Raw genomic sequence first — 23505 nt, forward strand, 5'->3', positions numbered from 1 at the left:
GGGAAAAATGTCTGGGGAACATTCAGATGGACTTACGTGCACTGCGTCTATATGCACTTTGATTTATCAGGGAAACTTTATTAATGTTTTGTAAATGTTTAATATATGACACTTGTATGTGCCATGCCAGTTTTTACATCATCATGGAAATCCTGTATTTTATTTAACCAATGACATATTTATTTATTTACCTGTTCATCTGAATTACCAATGGATTAATTGTTCTCAAAGTAAAGTGTTTAACCAAAGTTACTGTGAACTTGTACCTTTCAATACAGTTGATTATTTATTTTTCTGAAGAAGACAACTCTATCTGTATGTTTAAATGGGGGTGGGAGTGCATTTCATTGTTTCAGTTTCTGTCATGATCAACTGCAAAAGTAGGAATAAAAAAAAGTGTTATAAAAATGGAAAAAAGAAAACAAATCTAATTGCTTTTTCCTGACTGTGTTGTCGCTCTGCTTTCTGCTTTCTCTGTGAAGAGTGGGATTTTTTTTCCAGTTACCTTAAAGGTGTACTACAGAACTTTGGCCTCTCTTTCACAATCTGTGGTAGAATTGCAGGTTAATTTGCAGTTGTTTTATTCTTATGCTACAAATATAAGGCTTATCATAGTGAATCAGGGTCAAGCAAAAACACTGATATTTGTCATGTATTTACAGAATAATGGGTTTTTGTAGTGCAATGAACAATTTTTCAGTTTTACCAAATTTTCTGTGAAAGTTGTGCAAAATAGGTGTTTTTGCAACTTTGTGAATGTCTCCTAAGCTGTCATTAAATTGTCTTATGTATATATCTGCATCATATTGATATATGCAGATATACCCTGCTCTCAGCTGCCAGCCATTGAAAAGCCTTTTGACGATCACCAATTTTTGGAGGATCTTGCAAAATGTTTTAACTAACGAGTATATAAATAAATATAATCCATATTCAGGACATATAACCACAGTTATAGTCCATAAATAACCACATTCACAAGGAAGACAAAAGAAAGCTGTGTGTTTCATTCTAATTCATTCTAACATGTTTAGTTCTCTAGTATGCATCTGTATGCATGTCTTTGCAGACTTGCCTAATGGTCAGTTCATAACTCTGTTTCTTCCTTTGCTTCAACTATTGCTTCTCTTTTTTCAATTTGTGCTTATTTCTTACTCAAACAAACTTGTTAAAAGCATGAAAAGTTTAGAAGACAAATATCCAGTTAGCTGCATATATCCTTATTAAGCTCTTCTTTATACATATTTATCATAGATTGTAAAAATGGTAACATGATTGTTACCATAAGTTTTTTTTTTAGTCACTTTATTTCAAGGTCCAATTCTCGCTATTAACAAACCTTTAACTATGACTTTTGCCACAATAAACTCCTAATTTGCTGCTTGTTAATAGTCAGTAAGGTAGTTGTTAAGTTTAGGTATTGGGCAGGATAAAGGATGTAGAGTATGGTCATGCAGAATATGTTCTTTATAAGTACTAAACAGCCAACATGTTAATAATAGGCATGATAATAAGCAACCGTTTAATAGGGAGACTTGGTCCAGTTTTTTCTACTTGATCTTGATCATAATTTTGTTATGATCATGTAAATAAATTTATTTAGCTTGTCGCAGTGATGTTAAAACATATATTTGACTTTAGTTTCAGTGTACATGCATGTCTTATGTCCCTCTCTTGTTTTGCAGTGCGTTGTCACGGAGACCGTTCTACATTCTGTCGCATGGAGGTGCTGCAGCAGTATTGCTCTATGCCGGGCTTCCAGCGCATGTGCTGCAAGTCCTGCAAGGTTGGCAATTCCATAAAGACCACTGTGACCACAAGTAAGCCACCATCCAAATCGAAAAACACCACCAATGAACAATCCACCACAACCCAAAGTCCCACACTCACAAAGTCCACCACCGAGTGGACCTCCACAGCAGGCTTTTTGTCGACGACAGAAGGGAAAAGTGCAACATTTGTGAGCACACCTTGGTTATATACAAGTTCAGCAACGTCTTCTGATACTCACAAATATACAACAATGCCCTTTTATCCACATACTACAACTCCTATCTATAAGCATGCTACTCCAGAACAGAACACATCCTTTGCCATTACACCACCAAGTAGGATCACATCTGCACCTGGAAATGATGTTGCGAACTTGACCGAATTACCTGTTAGCATTGTTTCTGCAGCAACAAGGATCACATTTGCACCTGCAGATGACGTGGCAAACAGCACCGAATTACCTGTTAGCACTGTTTTCCCAGTCATTTTCAGTGATCTGAATAATGGAGCTCTCATTCCCAGCACCACCGTCCAGTTTAAAGAGTTTGATGGGAGTAGTGGTGCACCAGATGTGGACAGTAGTGCGATATTGCAGTCAACAACAGTGTATGGTGTGAATGAAAGTGAATTGACAACCTCAGTCAGTATGGACGTCAGCATCCCAGTGACATCTATATCAGAGGTACTAACAAACACTGAAGAACCTGCTCCCCTGGTACCATCATCTATATCTACAACTTCCAGTACACCACTGTCCAGTACAACAGCATCTGGCACAGAGAAGACGAGCGGACAGCCAAACAATGTGGAAGAAGTGAGTGAGAGCAATGCTATTGATATACCGCATCGAATAATCCCACTGGACAATGAGTTTCCTGCTAATAACATCATCCCCAGGAGAGGACGTGTGTTTCTGCGTGAGAAAACACGGAATAAGCGCATCCAGGAACTGCTTGAGGAGAAGCGAAACTTTTTGAGACGGATGAAAAGAGCACAGGGGATTTGACCCCTGTCCAGTTTCTCTTATAGAGATACAGCTGCCAAATGCAACTTCTGAATCTAGACTTTATTTTGGTGCTTGGGTCAAGAACTGGAAAATGGCCAAAATATTGAAGTGAACTGATGCTTTCCCCTCTTTTAATAACATGGTAAACTGATCTTTGTGGAACAAAACCACTAGCAAGTGTTTGCACAGCTGCTTTGAACCTCAACAGTGTCCCTTTTGGAGGTTTCACTGAAGGATCTTCTAAGTGATAATTTTAAAGGATTAGTTCAGCCAAAAATGGAAATTCTGTCATTTATGCAACCTCATGTCTTTCCAAACCTGTATGAGTTTCTTCCCATCATGAAACAGAGATTTTTTTTTTCATTTTCCATATTACATACAGTAAGAGAATGGTAGTGAGGAGCTATGAAGTTCCAAAGATGACAATAAAGCATCAAACAAATCATCTTCCAAAGTCTTCTGAAGCCATGTGGTATTGTGCCAAAAACAAGTAGCTTTTCACAAACAGTATCATAAATAAATCATAAATCTTTAATATCTTTCACATTCCAAGAAATTCAAGCACGGTTCATTAAGATTTTTATGGTACTTTTATGGTTCTGTTTTGTCTATTTTGAAAGCTTGACTGCTTCTTGTCCCCATCCCCTTTCATTGAATGGAAAAAAGCAGCGTGAAAAAGAAAAGGAAGTCAACAAGAGTGTGAGTGAATGATGATAGAAATTTCATGTTTGGGTGATCTAAAAATCATAGAAAGAGTGTTAGGCAAATTATCATTTGCACAAATCTATGCTTCTCAACATGTTTTTGCCCAAATATGCTCAATGACAGATACAGACGATAGGCACATACTGTATTATGGGTAAATTAGCTAACAATAAATAAATAAATTAGTTGGCACCAGTCTGAAATGTACATGTTGGCTACAGTGAGTTTCAGCTGTACATTTTATCATAAAAATGTCTAATAATTTTACAGAGTTAAAAATGTAACCTGTGGTGGTAATGCAAATATACTAAAAAATGAGCCCAGAGAAGCGATTCAGAGTTAAGTGTGAGCATAGCCAGTAATGACATGCAGTTAAGACATTGATATTCTTACATGTACCTATATCACAGTCACACTAATGAGTCATTTGATAAGAACAATTCAGGGATGCACCATATTACATGCATACAGATGTTAATTTTGTGCTTGTGAAAGGAAATATAATTCACCGGTATGCAAGCTTGTGCTGAAACTTTATCAGATCAGGTCAAGATGCTATATATTTTTATTTGTGAGATTTTGACTTGTTATACGAATTCTTTACACCCTTACCCAAAGATGTCAAAGACTCCATCATTATGTAAAAAGCAGAAGAAAATGTCAAAAACAGAAATAAATTCTATATATTGCAAAAAGAGTTTCAGAGTTTTACATTCATTTTATACATTTTATTGTGCTTTTACAGACCTTTTTAGATTTTGATCATTTCAGATTAAGTTTATCTATTGGTATATATAAACTATATATACCAATTAATTATTTTTCTTTGCATAGTTCACTTTTAAAATGTTTAAAATGCAACTCGCATGTTGAATAATTCTGCTTGACAAACTTTTACAGCTGTTTAAGTAAATTAACCATACAAATTCTTAAAAAAAAAAAAAAAAAAGACGACGACGACTTGGAAAAAATGCTCACACTCTTCTCATTATTTTACATCTTTGCCTGAAGGTTTCTCAGAAAAAGAGCTGGACCAATTAGAACAGAAGGAATTAGAGCTGTACCTCTGCTGGAGCTCCTCACCTCACTTCATCCTCTTAATTAGCTTTCATCCTCACTGCAGGTGAAAGTGTGGATGGACCAGTCACCATAAGTCTCACATCCATTCGTTACAGACTCAGGAATTAATAACAGAGGAACAGGAGAAGAATCACAAATAAAATCTCATTAATAACTTCTCACTTGTTTGCCGTTGGTAAAGACGAGAGATAAAGATCATGTGAAATGTTTGCTTAAGTCTGCTGAGAAAAATACACCCGTAACATTTTAATATCCCGTGTTTGCCAAAGAGTTACAGAAGAACTCAAAACTTGGCGAAAGTGGGTCTACCAACATCTACAAAATTCATATATTTCAGTATGAATAGTTCCAATTTAATTCTGAGCTGTTCTATGAGCATATGTCAATGATGTCTCATTTGTGTGTTTTATATCTTATAAGGAATTATAGCAGAAACATTGATGTTTCATTACTGAAAGTTGATGAAACTGAGCTATGAAAGATCAACTACTAAACAACTTTTTGATCACATTTCTTTGCTCTATACAGATCTATAATTCTGGAGTAGATTGTTAAATACTAGTTTGAACTGTTCACAAGATATTATGGGAAGATATTATGGCTGGGAGACAGAAAGCTCTTGGCCAAATTGATTTTCAATCAAAGACACTCCAGGTGGCTGATTTTCAATCAAACACACTGTAGCGCCATTTTGACTCCGTTCACAGTAGCGCCATTTTGGAGAATATCTTCATTTTGGTGACTCAGATGAGACAAATTGTTGAATAAAGTCATTATTTATTTTTATTTTCTTTGCGCACAAAAAGTATTCTTGTCCCTTCATAGAGCTCAGATTGAACCACTGATGGCAGATGGACTATTTTTTTTGACGATGCCTTTCATACTTTTCTGGGCCTTGACAGTGTTATTTACTTGGCAGTCAATGGGACAGTCATAAGCCTCTCGGTTTTCATCCAAAATATCTTAAATTGTGTTCCCGAAGACGAACAAAGCTTTTACGGGTTTAGAACAATATGATTAATGACAACATTTTTATTTTGGGGTGGAGTAACCCTTTAAGCATATTTAAGTTAAAGGGGTCATCGGATGCAAAATTCACTTAAGTTGTTTGAACATACAGTAAATGAGGTGTGTGTACACATCCATCCTTAAATGATAAAAATCCACCCAGTGTTTTTTTTTTTTTAAATCGCTATTTTAAAATCCCCTTTCTCAAATCAGGCCGTTCTGAGATTCCTGTCAGAATGACGAAGTTCTGCTCTCATGATAGTTGATAGACAAGGCCGTCTTACCTTAGACCCACCCTGAGTGAACTGTCAGCTGTCCGCCATTGTGTCGACTCCGGTGCAGGGGAAGTCAAGAATGTCTCTGATTAAGCGATTGAGGTGTTTTGTTGTTGGAAGTAATAATGAATATAGCAGTTTTTACTCCCGACACCCCTGGACCTGTTTTGTTTTGTTTCCTGTCCCCATGTGCTCTCCGTGACCTAGTTTTTCCTTCATTGTAAAAATGAGTGGCTACTGGTAGCTCTTCTCCTTTAAAGTGAATTTGCCGGTTGGTAACAGACCCACAAACGAAGCGTCCGGTTAAAGACTTATGCGAGATTAACCCATTTATTGTCACCACAAGATCTGCATGTGTGTGTGGTTTCCTACAAATAAAAATATAAGAATACAAATAACAATAAAAGAATATGAGTAAGATATAATAACAGTAATTTCCACAATGAATATGTTAAACACAATGATTAATACAGTGAAAATAGGAGAACAAATGTGCCATTATAGATGAGAAAGTGCTGAGAGAAATTACTAATACTGAACAGTAGAAATCTGACACCTCTCAGCACGAAGGACAGAGATGGAGCCGCTCTGTCTAGCGCATTAGTGCGCATGCGTCTAGCGCGTACTTTAACTCTTAAAAATGAGCGATATAGATATATATATATATATATATATATATATATATATATATCAAACAAACCATATGATGGATAGAGGATACATAGATTATGTCTTCTGAACATAACACTGATATATGTGATTTAACTAGTACGTAGACGTATACACAAACATCTTTACAAGCTACTTCGGACTCGTCAGTCACATACACTAACTTAGCAGGGTAAATGCGCATAAACATTTAAAGAACAATGCATCAACAGGCGGCTACTTACTTTCTAGGCACGCACACAACTTTAGCAAGATAAAGTGCTACGATCGCTACAGTACAGCTTGCCTCAGTATGCTTTCCCGATCAGTCTAACTCTGCTTAATGGGCGGGGGAGCTGACCTGCGCGTCTTGTTCGGAGCGCTGATTGGCTCGCTGAACGGGTGCTGAGACTGATGCGTCAACTTCAGCTTGCCTTAAAGGAAACTAAGACAAATAAATATGTACCTAATCTTGGCCTTTTTTACAGCCGCCCCCAGATTTCCAGGAGGAAATATGCACAACAATAAAAAGGCCCATGTCCTTTACTTGGTCAAAGTAGCTTTAATCTGGTATGGCAGGCAATTGGATGAGGCGGGCGACTGGCCGTGTGTACACCTTCTCTCCCACCTTAACTTGAGCTGTTCTTACTCTGCTGTCTGCTCCAGGGAATACCTTCGACACCAGGCCTACTGGCCAGAGTGCTCTGGGCAGCTGCGGGTCAACGATAAGGACGATGGTGCCAACCTGGAGGTCCGGTTTCTCATCTTGCCACTTCTGGCGGGTCTGGAGGCTAGGAAGGTAGAACTTGAGGAAGCGCTTCCAGAATTGGTCGGCGAGGACTTGACTATGTCGCCATCTGCGTCGACTGATCAGTTCAGATTCTGGGTATATCACAGGAGGAAGCGATGAATCTGGCCGCCCCATGAGAAGGGAGTTTGGTGTGATGGGATCCAAATCGGAGATGTTAGATGAAGTGTAGCCCAGTGGCTTGGAATTTAAGATCCCTTCGATCTCCACCAGCAGAGTGTAAAGCACTTCAAAGGTGACAGACTGGGCACCGAGTGTTGTCATCAAGGCCTGTTTTAGGGAGCGAATCTCTCTTTCCCAGCTGCCGCCAAAGTGTGGAGAATTAGGGGGATTGAAGTGGAATTGTACTTGCTGGCTGGCCAGCTGCTCTTGCAGTTCTGGGAAGATAGCTGCATATGCTTCCTTCAATTCTCTCTCTCCACCTTTGAAGTTGGTCCCTTGATCTGATAACAGCTCGAATGGCTTACCTCGTCTAGAGATGAATCGTCTGAGAGACATGAGGAAAGAATCAGAGTCGAGGCTATGAAGAACATCAATGTAAACTGCCCGGGTAGTTAGACATTTGAACAGGATGCCCCATTTCTTCTCGTTTCTGCGACCAACCTTGACAATATACGGACCAAAGCAATCCATTCCTGTTGAGTAGAAGGCGGGCTTGAATAAACGTAATCTAGCTGGGGGGAGGTCTGCCATTTTGGGTACTTCAGGGTTTTTTCTCCACTTCTGACAGTCTATACAATTGCTCTGACATCGTTTGATGGCCTCTCTGCCTCGGAGAATCCAATATTTACGCCGAAGCTCGGCAAAGACTCTCTCAGGGCCCGGATGGTGGAGTTTAGTGTCATAACTCTGTATGAGCAATTTAGAGACTGGGTGTTTTGGGTCGAGGACAATGGGGTGTATTGCGTCAGGATCTAGGTAAGGGCTACAGCGCAGACGACCTCCAACTCTGATCAGCTGAGTTTCATTGTCAAGTTCGGGGGCTAGAGTCTTCAACCTACTGCTTCTGGAAAGTGATTTACCTGCCTTTAACTGCTCCAGTTCAGAGGGGAAGCACTCCTCCTGAGCTTGTCGTAGAGCATTGATTTCAGCCGTTCTGTAGTCATCAGCTGACGGACTATTGCCTGCCGCCCCATGACAGGCCCTGGACTCCAGTAGCTCATCAAAGGTCTTATACTGGCTGATGTCAGGGAATGAGAAGTTCGTGGTGAAGCAGGTAAGAAGACAGGGAACTGTTTTACGAAGCTCATCTTCGTCTGCAGCCTCCGGATGTGGGGTTCCTGGCCACAAATTTTGAGGATCTCTGAGAAAGGATGGCCCTTGGTACCAGTGGCTGTCTGGTCCCAGCTTGGATAAGCTTTTCCCCCGTGTTATGTCATCTGCTGGGTTTAGTGTGGATGGTACATAGCGCCATGTGTGCTGGTCTGTAATGTCCTGGATCTCGGCAACTCTGGTTCCAACAAACACTTTAAATCTACAAGAGTCTGAATGCAACCATGTGAGGACTGTGGTGGAGTCAGTCCAAAGAGTGAACTGGTGTATAGGGAGATTCAATTCCGTCCTGACTACTTTAGCGAGCTGTGCCCCAGTCAGTGCGGCGCAGAGTTCCAGGCGTGGAATTGATTGCTGTTTCTTTGGTGCCACCCGTGATCTGGCTGTGAGAAAGGCCATCTCTACCTCCCCATGCTGATCCTCTGTGCGGAGGTAAGCGACTGAGCCATAAGCACGCTCGGAGGCATCACAGAAAATGTGTACTTCTCTCTGGCTCATGTCTGTGTCTCCGCTCGGGCTGGTGTAGCATCTGGGGAGGACGATGTGTTTTAAGGCAGGTAGCTCCTCAGCCCACTCTGCCCAGGCCTGTAAAAGATCTGCAGGCAAATGTGGGTCATCCCAGTCTCTTTTCTTATCCCAAAGGCGCTGCACTATGAGCTTGGCTCTGGTAGTGAAGGGAATGAGATATCCAATTGGGTCATACTGACTTGCCACAGTTTTGTAAATGTTGCGCATCGTAGTCTCAGTGTTTGCTATGGGGCGATACTTATAGGAAAGCGTGTCTGTTTGGTGATTCCAGAGGAGCCCCAGTGTAGATTCTTGAGTGTTAGTCTGTCCTTGTGAAATCCAAAGTTCAGTGCCATCTGATCTGGCCTCAGGAGGTAAATGATTTATGGTCGACAGATGGTTGCTAGACCATTGCCTCAAGTCGAAACCTCCTTCTGCCAATAAGCTCCTGAGTTTGTCAACAAGACTCTTGGCTTCTTCCACTGAGGTGAAGCTCTGCAGACAGTTGTCCACGTAGAAAGACTTCAGGACAGAATGGTGGACATCTTCCCCAGGTTGGCTGTGATCCAGGACATGTTTTTGTAAGGCAAAGATTGCGCAGCAAGGGCTGCATGTGGTGCCGAAAGGGAGAACCTGCCATTCATAAATGCTGGGTGGTTCCTTTGTCTTTAGATCCCTCCAGAGGAATCGCAGAAGTGGCCTGTCCTCTGGAAGCAATCGAATTTGGTGGAACATCCCCCGAATATCACTGCTGATAGCAACGGAATGTTCTCTGAATCTGAGTAGTACTGCGAGAAGAGGTGGACCTAGTACAGGTCCAGGCAGCAAGAGCTCATTGAGGTTTTGTCCCTGATATTGAAACGAGCAGTTAAACACAACCCTGTTCTTCCCGTTGTGTTGGACCAGATGATGGGGAATGTACCAGGTGTTGGATGGGCATGTTTCAGTATTTGGTTCCACCTTGACTGCATAGCCTGCCTGCTCCAGTTTCTGGATCTCTACTGTGTAGGCAGCTGCTTGCTTTGGATCTTTAGCTAGCCTTCTCTCTATGGCTCTCAGCTGAGGAAGAACAGCATTTTGGGGGGCCTTGAGGTCAGGCATGTGCTTAACGCGCAAAAGTGGGGTTGCATAGCGCTTAACACCCTCCACCTCTACTCTCACTGTCTTGCTCTCCAGCATTTTCACTGCCTCCTGGTCTTGCCTGGATCTTGTGCTCATCTTTTCGCTTTGCCAGGGGAGCACGTCTATCTGCCAAAGTCTCTCAACTTGTTTGAGAAGATCAGTTTCTGGGGGTGACGTTGAGGTGAAAAGACACTGTTGTCCAAGGACTTCATGTTGCAGGTGCTGTACAGGGCCCTGCAAAGTCCAGCCAAGGCGAGTCTTGATGGCTGCTGGTCCCCCTGGTGGGCCGAGGCGGATTGGTTCCACTGCTGTAATGAGGTGGGGGTAGTCTGATCCAATAAGCAGGACAGGACAAACTGCCTCTAAATTTCTCAAAGGAAGCCCGTGGAGATGGTGATATTTTGCCCTCAAAGTTTTAACAGGATGTGTATGCTCAGAAAGACTCAGTTGCTGGGCCGTGAATGCATCCTTTATGCGGTACAGCTTGCTGGGCTGAGACATTGGGGAGATGTGGAACGACACGGCTGCACCAGTGAGCATTTGTAATTCCTGCCTGACAGTGCGGAGTGGAAGATCTTCTGGCTGACCCTTTAGACCCAGCTGTTGGGCAGCATTGTGCAGAAGGATGGTCCTCTCCGAACCATCATCTAAGACGGCATACGCTTTCATCTTGTGTGCTCCGTTTCGGAGGATCACCTTGACGATCTTCAGAAGAACCTTTCGGCTGGCAGGGGGCTTGCGAATGAGAAGTATCTCGTTCATAGTGTTGAGGAGGCAGGCATTAGCAGAAGTACCTTCCTCTGGGGGAGACTTAGAGATGTCCACACTCCTGAGGTTGATATCATGAAGGACCAGTAAGTGGCGTCTATTACACTGTTTACAGCGCATTCTTAGATTGCACTCCGAAACTTCATGATTCCTCCCGCAGCGACAACATCTGTTGCAGTCCTTGATCCAGTTTCTTTTCTGGTCAACGGTGAGCTGCTTAAAATTGTTACAATTGTTGAGGGAGTGTTTATGGTGGTCACAGTAAGGGCAGTAAGGAGTTAAAGGAGGTTTGTTGGCTGTAGGTGTCATCTTTGTCGGAGGAGGCGCTTTCTCTGTTCCGAACAGGATGGTGGCACTTTTTGCAGCTGGCTTGGGGTCTCTGATCACTTCTCGTGTTCGTGCTGGATATCCGCGACGACTGGCCCCTACAAACCTTGATGTATCCTCCTGCACTTGAATTTCATACTCTAGCCACTCTGACAGATCAAGAAGAGTGGGAATAGGCACTTGATGAGGATGTGCAAAGCGCCTGAAACTTGATCTGAGGTCGTGCGGCAGCTTTCCTAAAAGTCGGGAGACATGAGAGCCACACTGCAGCTCAAAGGTGCCCTTCCTTCCCAGTTGCTCTAGCATGCCTACGAGAGAACGAACCTTGAGGGCGAAGAGTCGGAAAGCTTTAATGTCCCCACTGGCTATGTTTGGACCATCCATAAGCTCTGCTATGCGTTGCAGCGCGAGCTGATGAGGCTGCCCGTATTGCTGATCCAATGCTGCCATGGTCTTGGTGAAGGGTTGTGGTGAATGACTGTAAGAATCGGCAATAAGCATGGCTTCCTCTAGTTTGAGGTGATCAGTCAGTATCTGGAACTTGAATCTCTCCGTGGCTGTAGCTGGGAGAATATTTTCCAGGGCTATCTTGAGCCGTGAGAATTCTCTAGGGTTTGGATGTACGAAGTCTGGAATTGTAGGGGTTGGACCTCGGTACATTGGCTCTAGCTCGGGTGGAACCGGACTGGATGCTCTGCATGGCAGGTGAGAGCGTCGGGCAGACTCGAAGGATGGAGGGACTGCTGATTCTGGCTCATATGATGTACGACTCGGCCTGTCAGGTGTCTCAGCTCTGGAGTAATAGGTTCTTTCCTCCCTTGATGCATCCCACTTGACATTTTCGGTATGTGATGTGTGATGGGGGGAGTGCAGCTTTGCTCTGGGGGCTGCTGCTGGAGCCTCGGAACTGTGCTCAGGCTGATCTGACTCAAGAGACCTGGGTCGTGGGGCTGACACTGATGTGAAGCTCCTATCCCCCTGTCGTGTTCTAGGCAAACTGCGTGGTGCAGGTACAGGTCGCGTGAGGGCGACGAGAGGTGAAGACTGTGCTGCAGGCTGTCGCTGCTCCATTTGGATCTGTAGCTGCTGCATTTGTCGTTTGAGCTGAAGAAGTTCTTGTGAATACTGGTCTGTAGCCTGTTGAAACATGTCCCTTTCTTGTTGCATCGCCTGCAGGGTGTGTAACAGACTGTCTTGAGCAAGGCGTAGATTCCTATTCTCACGCTTGAGGATGATTGACTCAGAGTCACATGACTCAACGTCGGACCACCGCTGAAGACTGTCAGGCTCTTTGAGTAGTGGTGGTGAATGAGTGATGCCAGCTGCACTCTCCTCTGGCTCTGGGCTGGAAGGCACTGTAGGATGAAATTGAAGATGTGATGACATGGGTTCGGGGTACAGCCTTGGGAGAGTGAAACCACTGAGGTCATACTCTTCATATCGTGCAGGGAGGGCTGTCTTCCTCCTGACACGCACGACCGGCTCATCCTCTTCATGCTGTGACATCTCTCCGTAGTAAGTCTGGGCCATCCGGCTCGAAGGACCATGTAAAAATGAGTGGCTACTGGTAGCTCTTCTCCTTTAAAGTGAATTTGCCGGTTGGTAACAGACCCACAAACGAAGCGTCCGGTTAAAGACTTATGCGAGATTAACCCATTTATTGTCACCACAAGATCTGCATGTGTGTGTGGTTTCCTACAAATAAAAATATAAGAATACAAATAACAATAAAAGAATATGAGTAAGATATAATAACAGTAATTTCCACAATGAATATGTTAAACACAATGATTAATACAGTGAAAATAGGAGAACAAATGTGCCATTATAGATGAGAAAGTGCTGAGAGAAATTACTAATACTGAACAGTAGAAATCTGACACCTCTCAGCACGAAGGACAGAGATGGAGCCGCTCTGTCTAGCGCATTAGTGCGCATGCGTCTAGCGCGTACTTTAACTCTTAAAAATGAGCGATATAGATATATATATATATATATATATATATATATATATATATATCAAACAAACCATATGATGGATAGAGGATACATAGATTATGTCTTCTGAACATAACACTGATATATGTGATTTAACTAGTACGTAGACGTATACACAAACATCTTTACAAGCTACTTCGGACTCGTCAGTCACATACACTAACTTAGCAGGGTAAATGCGCATAAACATTTAAAGAACAATGCATCAACAGGCGGCTACTTACTTTCTAGGCACGCACACAACTTTAGCAAGATAAAGTGCTACGATCGCTACAGTACAGCTTGCCTCAGTATGCTTTCCCGATCAGTCTAACTCTGCTTAATGGGCGGGGGAGCTGACCTGCGCGTCTTGTTCGGAGCGCTGATTGGCTCGCTGAACGGGTGCTGAGACTGATGCGTCAACTTCAGCTTGCCTTAAAGGAAACTAAGACAAATAAATATGTACCTAATCTTGGCCTTTTTTACATTCATGTTTGATTGCGTCATTTGGTTCAGGTGTCTCATGTTAATTACCCTCGTTAACGTTAGTACTTAGTGTAGTCTGTCCCCTGATTCCTTCGTCCAGTTGTCCTCAATGTTGTGTGCTACGTGTGTCTCTTGTCTACCCTGTGTTCCCTGCAGTTTGGCTCATTAAAGATTGTGAAGATAAATCTCCTTCAAGCACCTCGCACAAAGCTGAGGCATTCCGCTCTCTTACAGTGGACATTAACCGTTGAAACGGGGTGATCTGCGGAAGAACTGAAGCGTCAGTCGTTCTTTATTGATTTCATAACCCACTCTGATACCCCTGGCAGTGCATCCACACTTCTGTGAACTGTGACAGCGGGGGCGAGGTGGACTGCACATCGTAAGGGATAGCTCGCCATTGGGGGGCGGGGAGTTTAATACCACATGAGTGTGAGAGTGAGCGATGGGGGAGAGGGGAGTGAGAGAAGGGAAATTGCCCTGATATTGAGGTGAGTTTTGTATTTTTTCGACTTTATTGCACTGTATAGTGGAACAGTCAAAATACAAACATGACAATTGCTCTCGCTACCCGCAACAGGCAGCAGGGGCGTGGTGAGCACACACAGCGGAGCGAGCGGACTTCTTCAGTGGCTCGTCTTCGGCGCTGGGTGCAGCTTTCCTCCTCCGAGAGACAGCATCAGGAACACGGTTTTGATTCCAATGGCAATGGCCCACCGTTTCTGTCAGGGTGGGGTCTCTGGCCCTTCGAGTCCTGATGGCACTTCGGCCACGGTTGTCTTGACCTCACCGCCGGCTTATGTTCGCGCCAAGGAGCAGCAGAAGAGGCATGTGGTCATCCCGCACGCTGTGCTGCGGAGCGGGAATGCGCAGGAGGTTTTGCGCCAGCGCACTTTGGCAGGAAGTGGCTAATGGCCTTCGACTGCTTCTGCGCTTCAACGAAGCGTTCCGTGAACGTCTCCACTGCCGTGCCGAAGAGACCTGAGGGATTCACGGGAGCGTCCAGAAGGGCCGTTTTCTCTGAGTCCTTCAACTCGCTCAGAGTAAGCTACAGGTGACGATCTAGCACCACAAGATTCCGCATATTGCGGCCGATCGCTCGAGCTGTCACCTTCGTCGCTCTGAGGGCCAGATCCGTGGCACTTCGGAGCTCTCCTCATCCAGAGACTTAAGCAACTTGGCCTGATATACCTGGAGTATCGCCATCACGTGCAGTGCTGAAGCTGCTTGGCCCACCGCGGAGAAAGCCTTGACGGCGAGGTTTGCAGTGGCATGGCAAGGTTTAGAGGGGAGAGACGCATTGTTTCTCACTCTCCAGTTCGCTGCGGCTTCTTCCACGGGAGGGGGGGGGGGGTAGTTTACATACCCCACTTGGTCCGCTCCATCCACAGAAGACAGGAGGGAGGATCCCGGGTTATGCACCCGACTGGTGAGCAGCGTTCCACGACTTTTTTTATCTCGTCGTGCACCTCGGGGAAAAAGGGGCTGGGTCTCCGCGGGGTGTCTTTTTGGCCGCGATCCGACTGGAGGTACCACTCGTCGAGACGGCTTCTGGCCGGCTCGGCAGGAGGTGCCCACTCCAACCCAAGCTCATCCACTGCCTTAGACAGGACGCTTAGGAGCTCGACATCACTGTGATGGAGGTCCCCCGCGTCGCTGCAGACGCTGCCACTGAAATGGCATCCTCCTCCTCTTCAGTGCCCTCCATGGCACCGAAAGACAACACATCTTGAGCATCGGGGGATGGGCAGAGATCAGCGGTCACTGGAAGGAGACCTGCCGCAGGGGGGTGAGGAGCACCTGGGCACTGAGTCGGCGCGGCTCGTCACCTGACCCTGACAGATCCTCATCAGAAACTCATGGCACTTTCCTCCTTGGCTCGAAAGAGGCTGCAGAGGAAGAGCGTGGCAGAGCTAGTTGGGCGAGTTCATCGCCTTGGACGATGGCCACACGGAGCCTGAGAGTCCGGAGACTCATAGCTCCGCAGTGGGGGCAGTCTGACCCCCCAAGCGCCGCCTCTGCGTGGGTGCGACCCAGGCAGGAGACGCACGATTCGTGGCCATTAGAAGATTCGATTGGCTCCGCACAGGAGAGGCAATCATGAGTCATCTTTGCTTCCGAAGCTCACCGGAACACAGCAGGGGAAGAGAAGGTGTGTCCGCTGCAGTGTGTAGATCACGGTGAGTAGTTTTTTCTTGTTGATAGGTTTCTTACTTTTAGTAGAAGGTTGGCTGAAGGAAAAGATTCTGAATGAATGACGTACAAGCACTGCCTTATATAGAGTAGGATTCCCGCTCATATTTTGCGTGCTTGAACGCGAAAATGAGCCAATGTGAGCGAAAACATTTTCACTCCTGCCCAGAATGTGATATTTTTCTGTGTCCGGAGCTAAACTGCATTACAAGTAATGCAAAACACAGCCTGTGTGCTCACTCACGTCACAGCGCTCAGCTAAAAGTGAATGTGAGCAAGAGCGACTTCACTCCTGCCCAGAATGTGATATTTCTGTGTCTGGAGCTAAACTGCATTTCAGTGCTTGTGCACTCTTGAGAAAGTGATGCAAAACACGGCCTGTGTGCTCGCTCACGTCACAACACTCAGCTAAAGAGTGAATGTGAGCAAGAGCGACTTCACTCCTGCCCAGAATGTGATATTTCTGTGTCTGGGGCTAAACTGCATTACAGTGCTTGCGCACTCTTGAGAAAGTGATGCAAAACACAGCCTGTGTGCTCGCTCACGTCACAGCGCTCAGCTAAAGAGTGAATGTGAGCAAGAGCGACTTCACTCCTGTCCAGAATGTGATATTTCTGTGTCTGGAGCTAAACTCCACATGGCCCTGTGTGAAAAAGTGCTTGCCCCCTAAACCTAATAACTGGTTGGGCCACCCTTAGCAGCAACAACTGCAATCAAGTGTTTGCGATAACTTGCAATGAGTCTGTTACAGCGCTGTGGAGGAATTTTGGGCCACTCATCTTGGCAGAATTGTTGTAATTCAGCCACATTGTAGGGTTTTCGAGCATGAACCGCATTTTTAAGGTCATGCCACAGCATCTCAATAGGATTCAGGTCAGGACTTTGACTAGGCCACTCCAAAGTCTTCATTTTGTTTTTCTTCAGCCATTCAGAGGTGGATTTGCTGGAGTGCTTTGGATCATTGTCCTGCTGTAGAACCCAAGTTCACTTCAGCTTGAGGTCACGAACAGATGGCCGGACATTGTCCTTCAGGATTTTTTGGTAGACAGCTGAATTCATGGTTCCATTTATCACAGCAAGTCTTCCAGGTCCTGAAGCAGCAAAACAACCCCAGACCATCACACTACCACCACCATATTTTACTGTTGGTATGATGTTCTTTTTCTGAAATGCTGTGTTACTTCTACGCCAGATGTAATGGGACACACACCTTCCAAAAAGTTCAACTTTTGTCTCGTCAATCCACAGAGTATTTTCCCAAAAGTCTTGGGGATCATCAAGATGTTTTCTGGCAAAACTGAGACAAGCCTTTATGTTCTTTTTGCTCAGCAGCGGTTTTCGTCTTGGAACTCTGCCATGCAGGCCATTTTTGCCCAGTCTTTTTCTTATGGTGGAGTCATGAACACTGACCTTAACTGAGGCAAGTGAGGCCTGCAGTTCTTTAGATGTTGTTGTGGGGTCTTTTGTGCCCAACTTAAATATGCTTAAAAACGTAAATATGTTTAAAGTTCAAAAGATAAATTTGTGTCAAAGGCAACTTTAAAATTGATGTTGAAAATTTTAAGGCAATAATATCACGATCTTTACTGGGGACACAAAAGGCACCAAATCCCAGGAATGATCCAAAATTTACTACAAGGATAACTGGGATAACTGGAAGCATCCACACCAAATAACGAGGATCCATCTATATAAATATTTGCATATTTATAAAAGCTGAATGGCACATACTAGTTAGCCTATTAGCTGTTTATTTTTGTTTTTTACTTAATAAAACAGCACTTCTGACATTCAGTACAGATATAACCTTTTCTACCCGATCTTACAAGAAAACGTTATTATTTTTAGAAAAAGAAGAAAAAAAAACTAAGCATGAAGAGCCACCCTAAACGTAACACTCTGTGGAGCATAAGCAGAAATGTATAAATGGGATTGTACACATTTATACGAATCACCAAAACGTAAAACATACAAATTGCCATGAGATTTTGTTGCCTTTTTAGCTGCCTGTGACATCAATGGTCCAGCAGATGGTGTTATTTTACAATACAGCAAACAACAGCCTTTGTCTCTGTACACAAGCATGTGTGATGGATAGACAGCAATATTGTTCTCACAAGTCTCCTGTCCTGTATAACCTGCTGTTATACATACTGTAAATATATTTTCAGTTTGCAATCATGGGTTGCAGCCCGTGTTGCCAGGATAATGCGGCCCTTACTGTCCGTGGACTTCTGGTATGAGATTTATGGTTAGAACTGGAAACAAGAGCGACATTTAGTGAGACTTACTGAAAAAATTAATTGAATAGAATCATAATCTTGCATTGTATTGCAATGTTTTTAAATATGCTTAAGATTAATTCATTGATTTACCCTTGAAATAAATGTCCTGTTTCTTTCAAAAACGTTATACTGTAGCATTATGGAAGTGAGTTTAAAAGGAAATACTCTCTTAAAGCACGAGGCAGAGAGGGGACAGGAAATAAACTACACAAAGGGGAGGAATGGAAAGCATCAAAACAAAATGGAACAAAAGAAACTAAACGAAAAGAAAGAAGAGTACAATTCATGACCTAGTTTGAACCTGAGAAACAAAATGTGCTTTTCTTGAACAAGTTTAGTAAAGATGAAGATGTTTTGGGCCTTATTATTATTAAAAATATGTTTTAGTAATGACACGCCATCATTTTCCAAGCTAAAATGAAACAAGAGGATTAACTGGATCTCACAGCCGGAAGCATAAATCCGTGGCTGTTTTCAGACACTGAAATTATAATTGACCAGATTAGACATTTGGCTGATGAATACACTGTAGGATTACAGACGCTCTCTCTGTCCAGAGGCCAAAAGAAGCGTAACTGTTTGTGACTAATTGTGTTTGTTCATAAATCAGGACAGCCATCTGTATAACAAACACCCCCTGCCATGAGTGTGTGTGTGCGGTGTACAAAGGTGGGCTGTTCCTGTGGCAGATTCTATTGCCTGGATATGTGAGTAAAAGCTCCCCACAATCCACGTATGTTTGTATCATCATTCAGGCCTGATTTTCTGGTTCCTCCATGGGAGCATGGCATGAAATTGGGAGCAGGATTCCATTAAAATCGTTGTATTCAGTTCTCTCGCCCACAAGATTCCCGTTTAAGGAGGCTTGCTCTGTCATTGCCCTCATATCCAATATGTCAAGCGCATGGAAAAAGACCTGAAAAAGCATATTTTAGAATCAATATTTCAGAAGCATATCATAGAAACTTTTACATTTGGCTGCAAGTAAATTAACGTCTGTAACAGAAGGTTTTAATAATAATGCTGAAATAACTTCAAGCTTCTTGTCATAGTGTAAAACATGTTCTATATAGTTTTCTAAAGGAAAGTGTTTAGGAGGTCAAGAGCAACTCATTCAGTTCCTGTTCATATGAAACGCTAAGGTGAGAATGGCCAAGAGCGTTCTGTCATCAGCTTTAGTGGTCTCAGACTGAGAAAAGAAAAAAGGGTTGAGTAAATTGGATCTCGCTGTTAGCAACAATGACCACAGTTCTGGCTGGATGCTGTATCCAAATAGCGTCTATATGCACTAACCATCTGATTAATATTGATCATTTATTTTTTTCAGGTTCAATTTTTGCCCCCAGAAACTAATAGTAAAATCGACTACATTGCACATATATAATGAGTAGATAGGTAGATATAGATTTTTTTATATTTACATTTGATATTTTTATCTTTTAAAATTATATAGTTTATCTTATAAGTGTCAAAATCAAAAGACACACCTGATTCACACCTGAAAAGCTAATTAAATGTGATATTAATTTAATTATATGATTTATTAAATATTTATGTAAATATATATTCAAAATATATCAAATGGGATTTAAACCCTGGATTTTCAGTGTGTCTCAGTTGGATTGGATAACATATTGACAATAAAGTGATTTATACACACCTGGAATGTGTACCTTTAGGCAGCAACGTCCCTTTCCTGAAATGATCAGGGGGGCCAGTCAGCTGCCAGCTTGATGAATAAGATGCTATAGCTGCCAGAATTCATATTTAGATACTGATTAAATCTAATAAAGTGAAACCGGAGGTGAAGACAGATTTTCTGCTCAAGCAAAAACTAAAAGTCTCTTCCTTTTTGGCCCTGCAGCTGTGCACATGATTCTCATATGAATGTATACAGACAAACAAATATCATAAATATCACATTACTTCAGCTTGTTGAAATTTTGTAAGCCCCTCACAGTTGTGACAAATATTGCTGTAATTGAAGTCAAATCCTTTCCACATGCCCCAAAGCTCTCACCAACATATATAAAGCAGATAATCAATTTGGCTTGCAACAAATCAAAATACACCTAGAGAGATGTTTTACTTCAAAATATATGTACAACAGCTGGCAAAAATATATTATATATATATACACACACCTAAAGGATTATTAGGAACACCAGTTCAATTTCTCATTAATGCAATTATCTAATCAACCAATCACATGGCAGTTGCTTCAATGCATTTAGGGGTGTGGTCCTGGTCAAGACAATCTCCTGTACTCCAAACTGAATGTCAGAATGGGAAAGAAAGGTGATTTAAGCAATTTTGAGCGTGGCATGGTTGTTGGTGCCAGACGGGCCGGTCTGAGTATTTCACAATCTGCTGAGTTACTGGGATTTTCACGCACAATCATTTCTAGGGTTTACAAAGAATGGTGTGAAAAGGGAAAAACATCCAGTATGCGGCAGTCCTGTGGGCGAAAATGCCTTGTTGATGCTAGAGGTCAGAGGAGAATGGGCCGACTGATTCAAGCTGATAGAAGAGCAACTTTGACTGAAATAACCACTCGTTACAACCAAGGTATGCAGCAAAGCATTTGTGAAGCCACAACACGCACAACCTTGAGGCGGATGGGCTACAACAGCAGAAGACCCCACCGGGTACCACTCATCTCCACTACAAATAGGAAAAAGAGGCTACGATTTGCACGAGCTCACCAAAATTGGACGGTTGAAGACTGGAAAAATGTTGCCTGGTCTGATGAGTCTCAATTTCTGTTGAGACATTCAGATGTAGAGTCAGAATTTGGCGTAAACAGAATGAGAACATGGATCCATCATGCCTTGTTACCACTGTGCAGGCTGGTGGTGGTGGTGTAATGGTGTGGGGGATGTTTTCTTGGCACACTTTAGGCCCCTTAGTGCCAATTGGGCATCGTTTAAATGCCACGGCCTACCTGAGCATCGTTTCTGACCATGTCCATCCCTTTATGACCACCATGTACCCATCCTCTGATGGCTACTTCCAGCAGGATAATGCACCATGTCACAAAGCTCGAATCATTTCAAATTGGTTTCTTGAACATAACAATGAGTTCACTGTACTAAAATGGCCCCCACAGTCACCAGATCTCAACCCAATAGAGCATCTTTGGGATGTGGTGGAACGGGAGCTTCGTGCCCTGGATGTGCATCCCACAAATCTCCGTCAACTGCAAGATGCTATCCTATCAATATGGGCCAACATTTCTAAAGAATGCTTTCAGCACCTTGTTGAATCAATGCCACGTAGAATTAAGGCAGTTCTGAAGGCGAAAGGGGGTCAAACACAGTATTAGTATGGTGTTCCTAATAATCCTTTAGGTGAGTGTATATATATATATATATATATATATGCCTGTGTGTGTCAGAGGCCTGCGTAGATGGAACGTGCCGACCCTCGAGATAAGAAACATCTGTAAAAATATAAATGGGGCCTCTTTCCTTACTATAACACGTCTTGGAGCCCCTTCTCTCTAGGGAGGAATCAAATTGTATGTATAAGGAAAACACTGCCAAAAAAGGTAAAACGCATATATATATATATATATATGAAGTGTATTGAACAAGCCTAGAGGAAAAGCTATTTAAAGAGGACACAGAAAACATTGTGGAGATCTTTTCTGCAGAAAACTTCTCGGCTTTATTCTCATTTTGTAATAAAGTCTATTTTCTGGCATCAAAGCCCCACGTCTTTGAGAGTGATTCTTCATAGAAAAGGCAGAAGCCACAACATGGCCAATGTTTTGCACCGTTTTTTCGGGACTGAACGCAGCCCTGTTGTATAAATATATATATAGGCCTACACATACACACTTACATATATTACAGATATATAGTTATTTGGAATCAATGCAGCGTTGCTGAGTAGAAGAAACTTAAGCTTCATTATAAGGACATATTTTATGTGTGTGCGTCTCAATACTAACTACTGAAAATAGGGCTAGACAATAATTCTATATCAATAAGTATTCAAAGTCAAAACGCGGTGTTTTATATGAATGTATCTCTGAAGGGAACCGACTGTCTTCAGAAAAGTTTCGATGGCATTTTCATTTGATCTGATAAAGTCGCGTTCATGAGCTGAGCTGCTTTGACTACAGCCGTTACCGGGGAAACCGATAGTTCTGCTGCTCCGACAATCAGATTGCATTTTCAAGAACAAGCCTGGCTCATGCAACATGCTTTTGTCGTTGCTCAATTTTTTAAAATTAAAGCAACTCAGAGCACTATTCATATTCTTTATCCTGGCTGAAGCACATTTGTTTCAATCTATAAGAACAATCTGCCTACACTACCAGTCAAATGTTTTAAATTTGCCATGTTTTAAATTGCTCAAAAGTGATTGATAAAGACATTTATAATGTTACAAAAGATTTGTATTTCAGATAAATGCTGTTTTTCTGAACTTTCTATTCATCAAATAAACCTGATAAAATTGTACTTAGCTGTTTTCAACATTATAATAAATATTTTTTTAGCAGTATATTAGAATATTAGAATGATTTCTCATGTGACTGGAGTAATTATGCTAAAAAAAATCAGCTTTGAAATCACAGGAATAAATTATATTTTAAAATATTTTAAAATAGAAAACAGTTATTTTAAATAGCAAAATTATTTCAAAATGTTACTGTTTTTGCTGTACTTTTAATCAAATAAATGCAGGCTTGGTGAGCAGAAGAGAATTCTTTAAATAACATTAAAAATTATACTGTTCAAAAACTTTTGACCGGTAATGTATGTTAGTCTATAGTTTGAAGTTAAAGATATTAATATTAATAAGGTGAGTCTGAGATGTTTATTTGACAGTGATTTCACATTTCTTGTTTGTATGAAGTCTAAATACAAATAAAAGGTGAACATTATTTATTTGTGTTTTTTTTTTATATAAAATATATAGTTTTATAGGAGGTTTCGTAGACTTGGCAAATTTATCTTTCATAAGTTTGTAGGTACAGACATCTGTTGCGGCCATTCTTTTCAGTTTTTATGAGGATTTTTTAAAATAGAGTTCATATCGATATCGGAACTTAGAAATTAAGAAATATATTGTCATATAAATTTTGGCCATATCGTCTAGTCCTAACTGAAAAGTTTTTGTTGCATTACAGGGTCAGTTCACCCAAAAATAAAAATTAGCCCAAGTTTTACTCACCCTCAAGGCATCCTAGGTGTATGTGACTTTCTTCTTTCAGACAAAATCCAGTCGGAGTAATATAAAAAATTGTCCTTGCTC

At 42.4% G+C, this 23505-nt stretch overlaps 1 protein-coding gene across 2 annotated transcripts in view; it reads left to right on the plus strand.

Annotated features, from left to right (window-relative positions):
* Positions 1-4174, plus strand: part of LOC306852984 (A disintegrin and metalloproteinase with thrombospondin motifs 2-like) — a 164679-nt gene extending 160505 nt beyond the window's left edge. For both annotated transcript variants that reach the window (XM_079390120.1, XM_079390121.1), the window contains one exon: positions 1686-4174. In XM_079390120.1, coding sequence (XP_079246246.1) covers positions 1686-2779 — 1094 coding nt within the window. In that variant the 3' untranslated portion in view covers positions 2780-4174. The remainder of the gene's footprint in view (positions 1-1685) is intronic.
* The last annotated feature ends 19331 nt before the right edge of the window (positions 4175-23505 follow it).

The sequence above is a fragment of the Barbus barbus genome, assembly GCF_936440315.1.
Source record: "Barbus barbus genome assembly, chromosome: 33".
Classification (NCBI taxonomy): domain Eukaryota; kingdom Metazoa; phylum Chordata; class Actinopteri; order Cypriniformes; family Cyprinidae; genus Barbus; species Barbus barbus.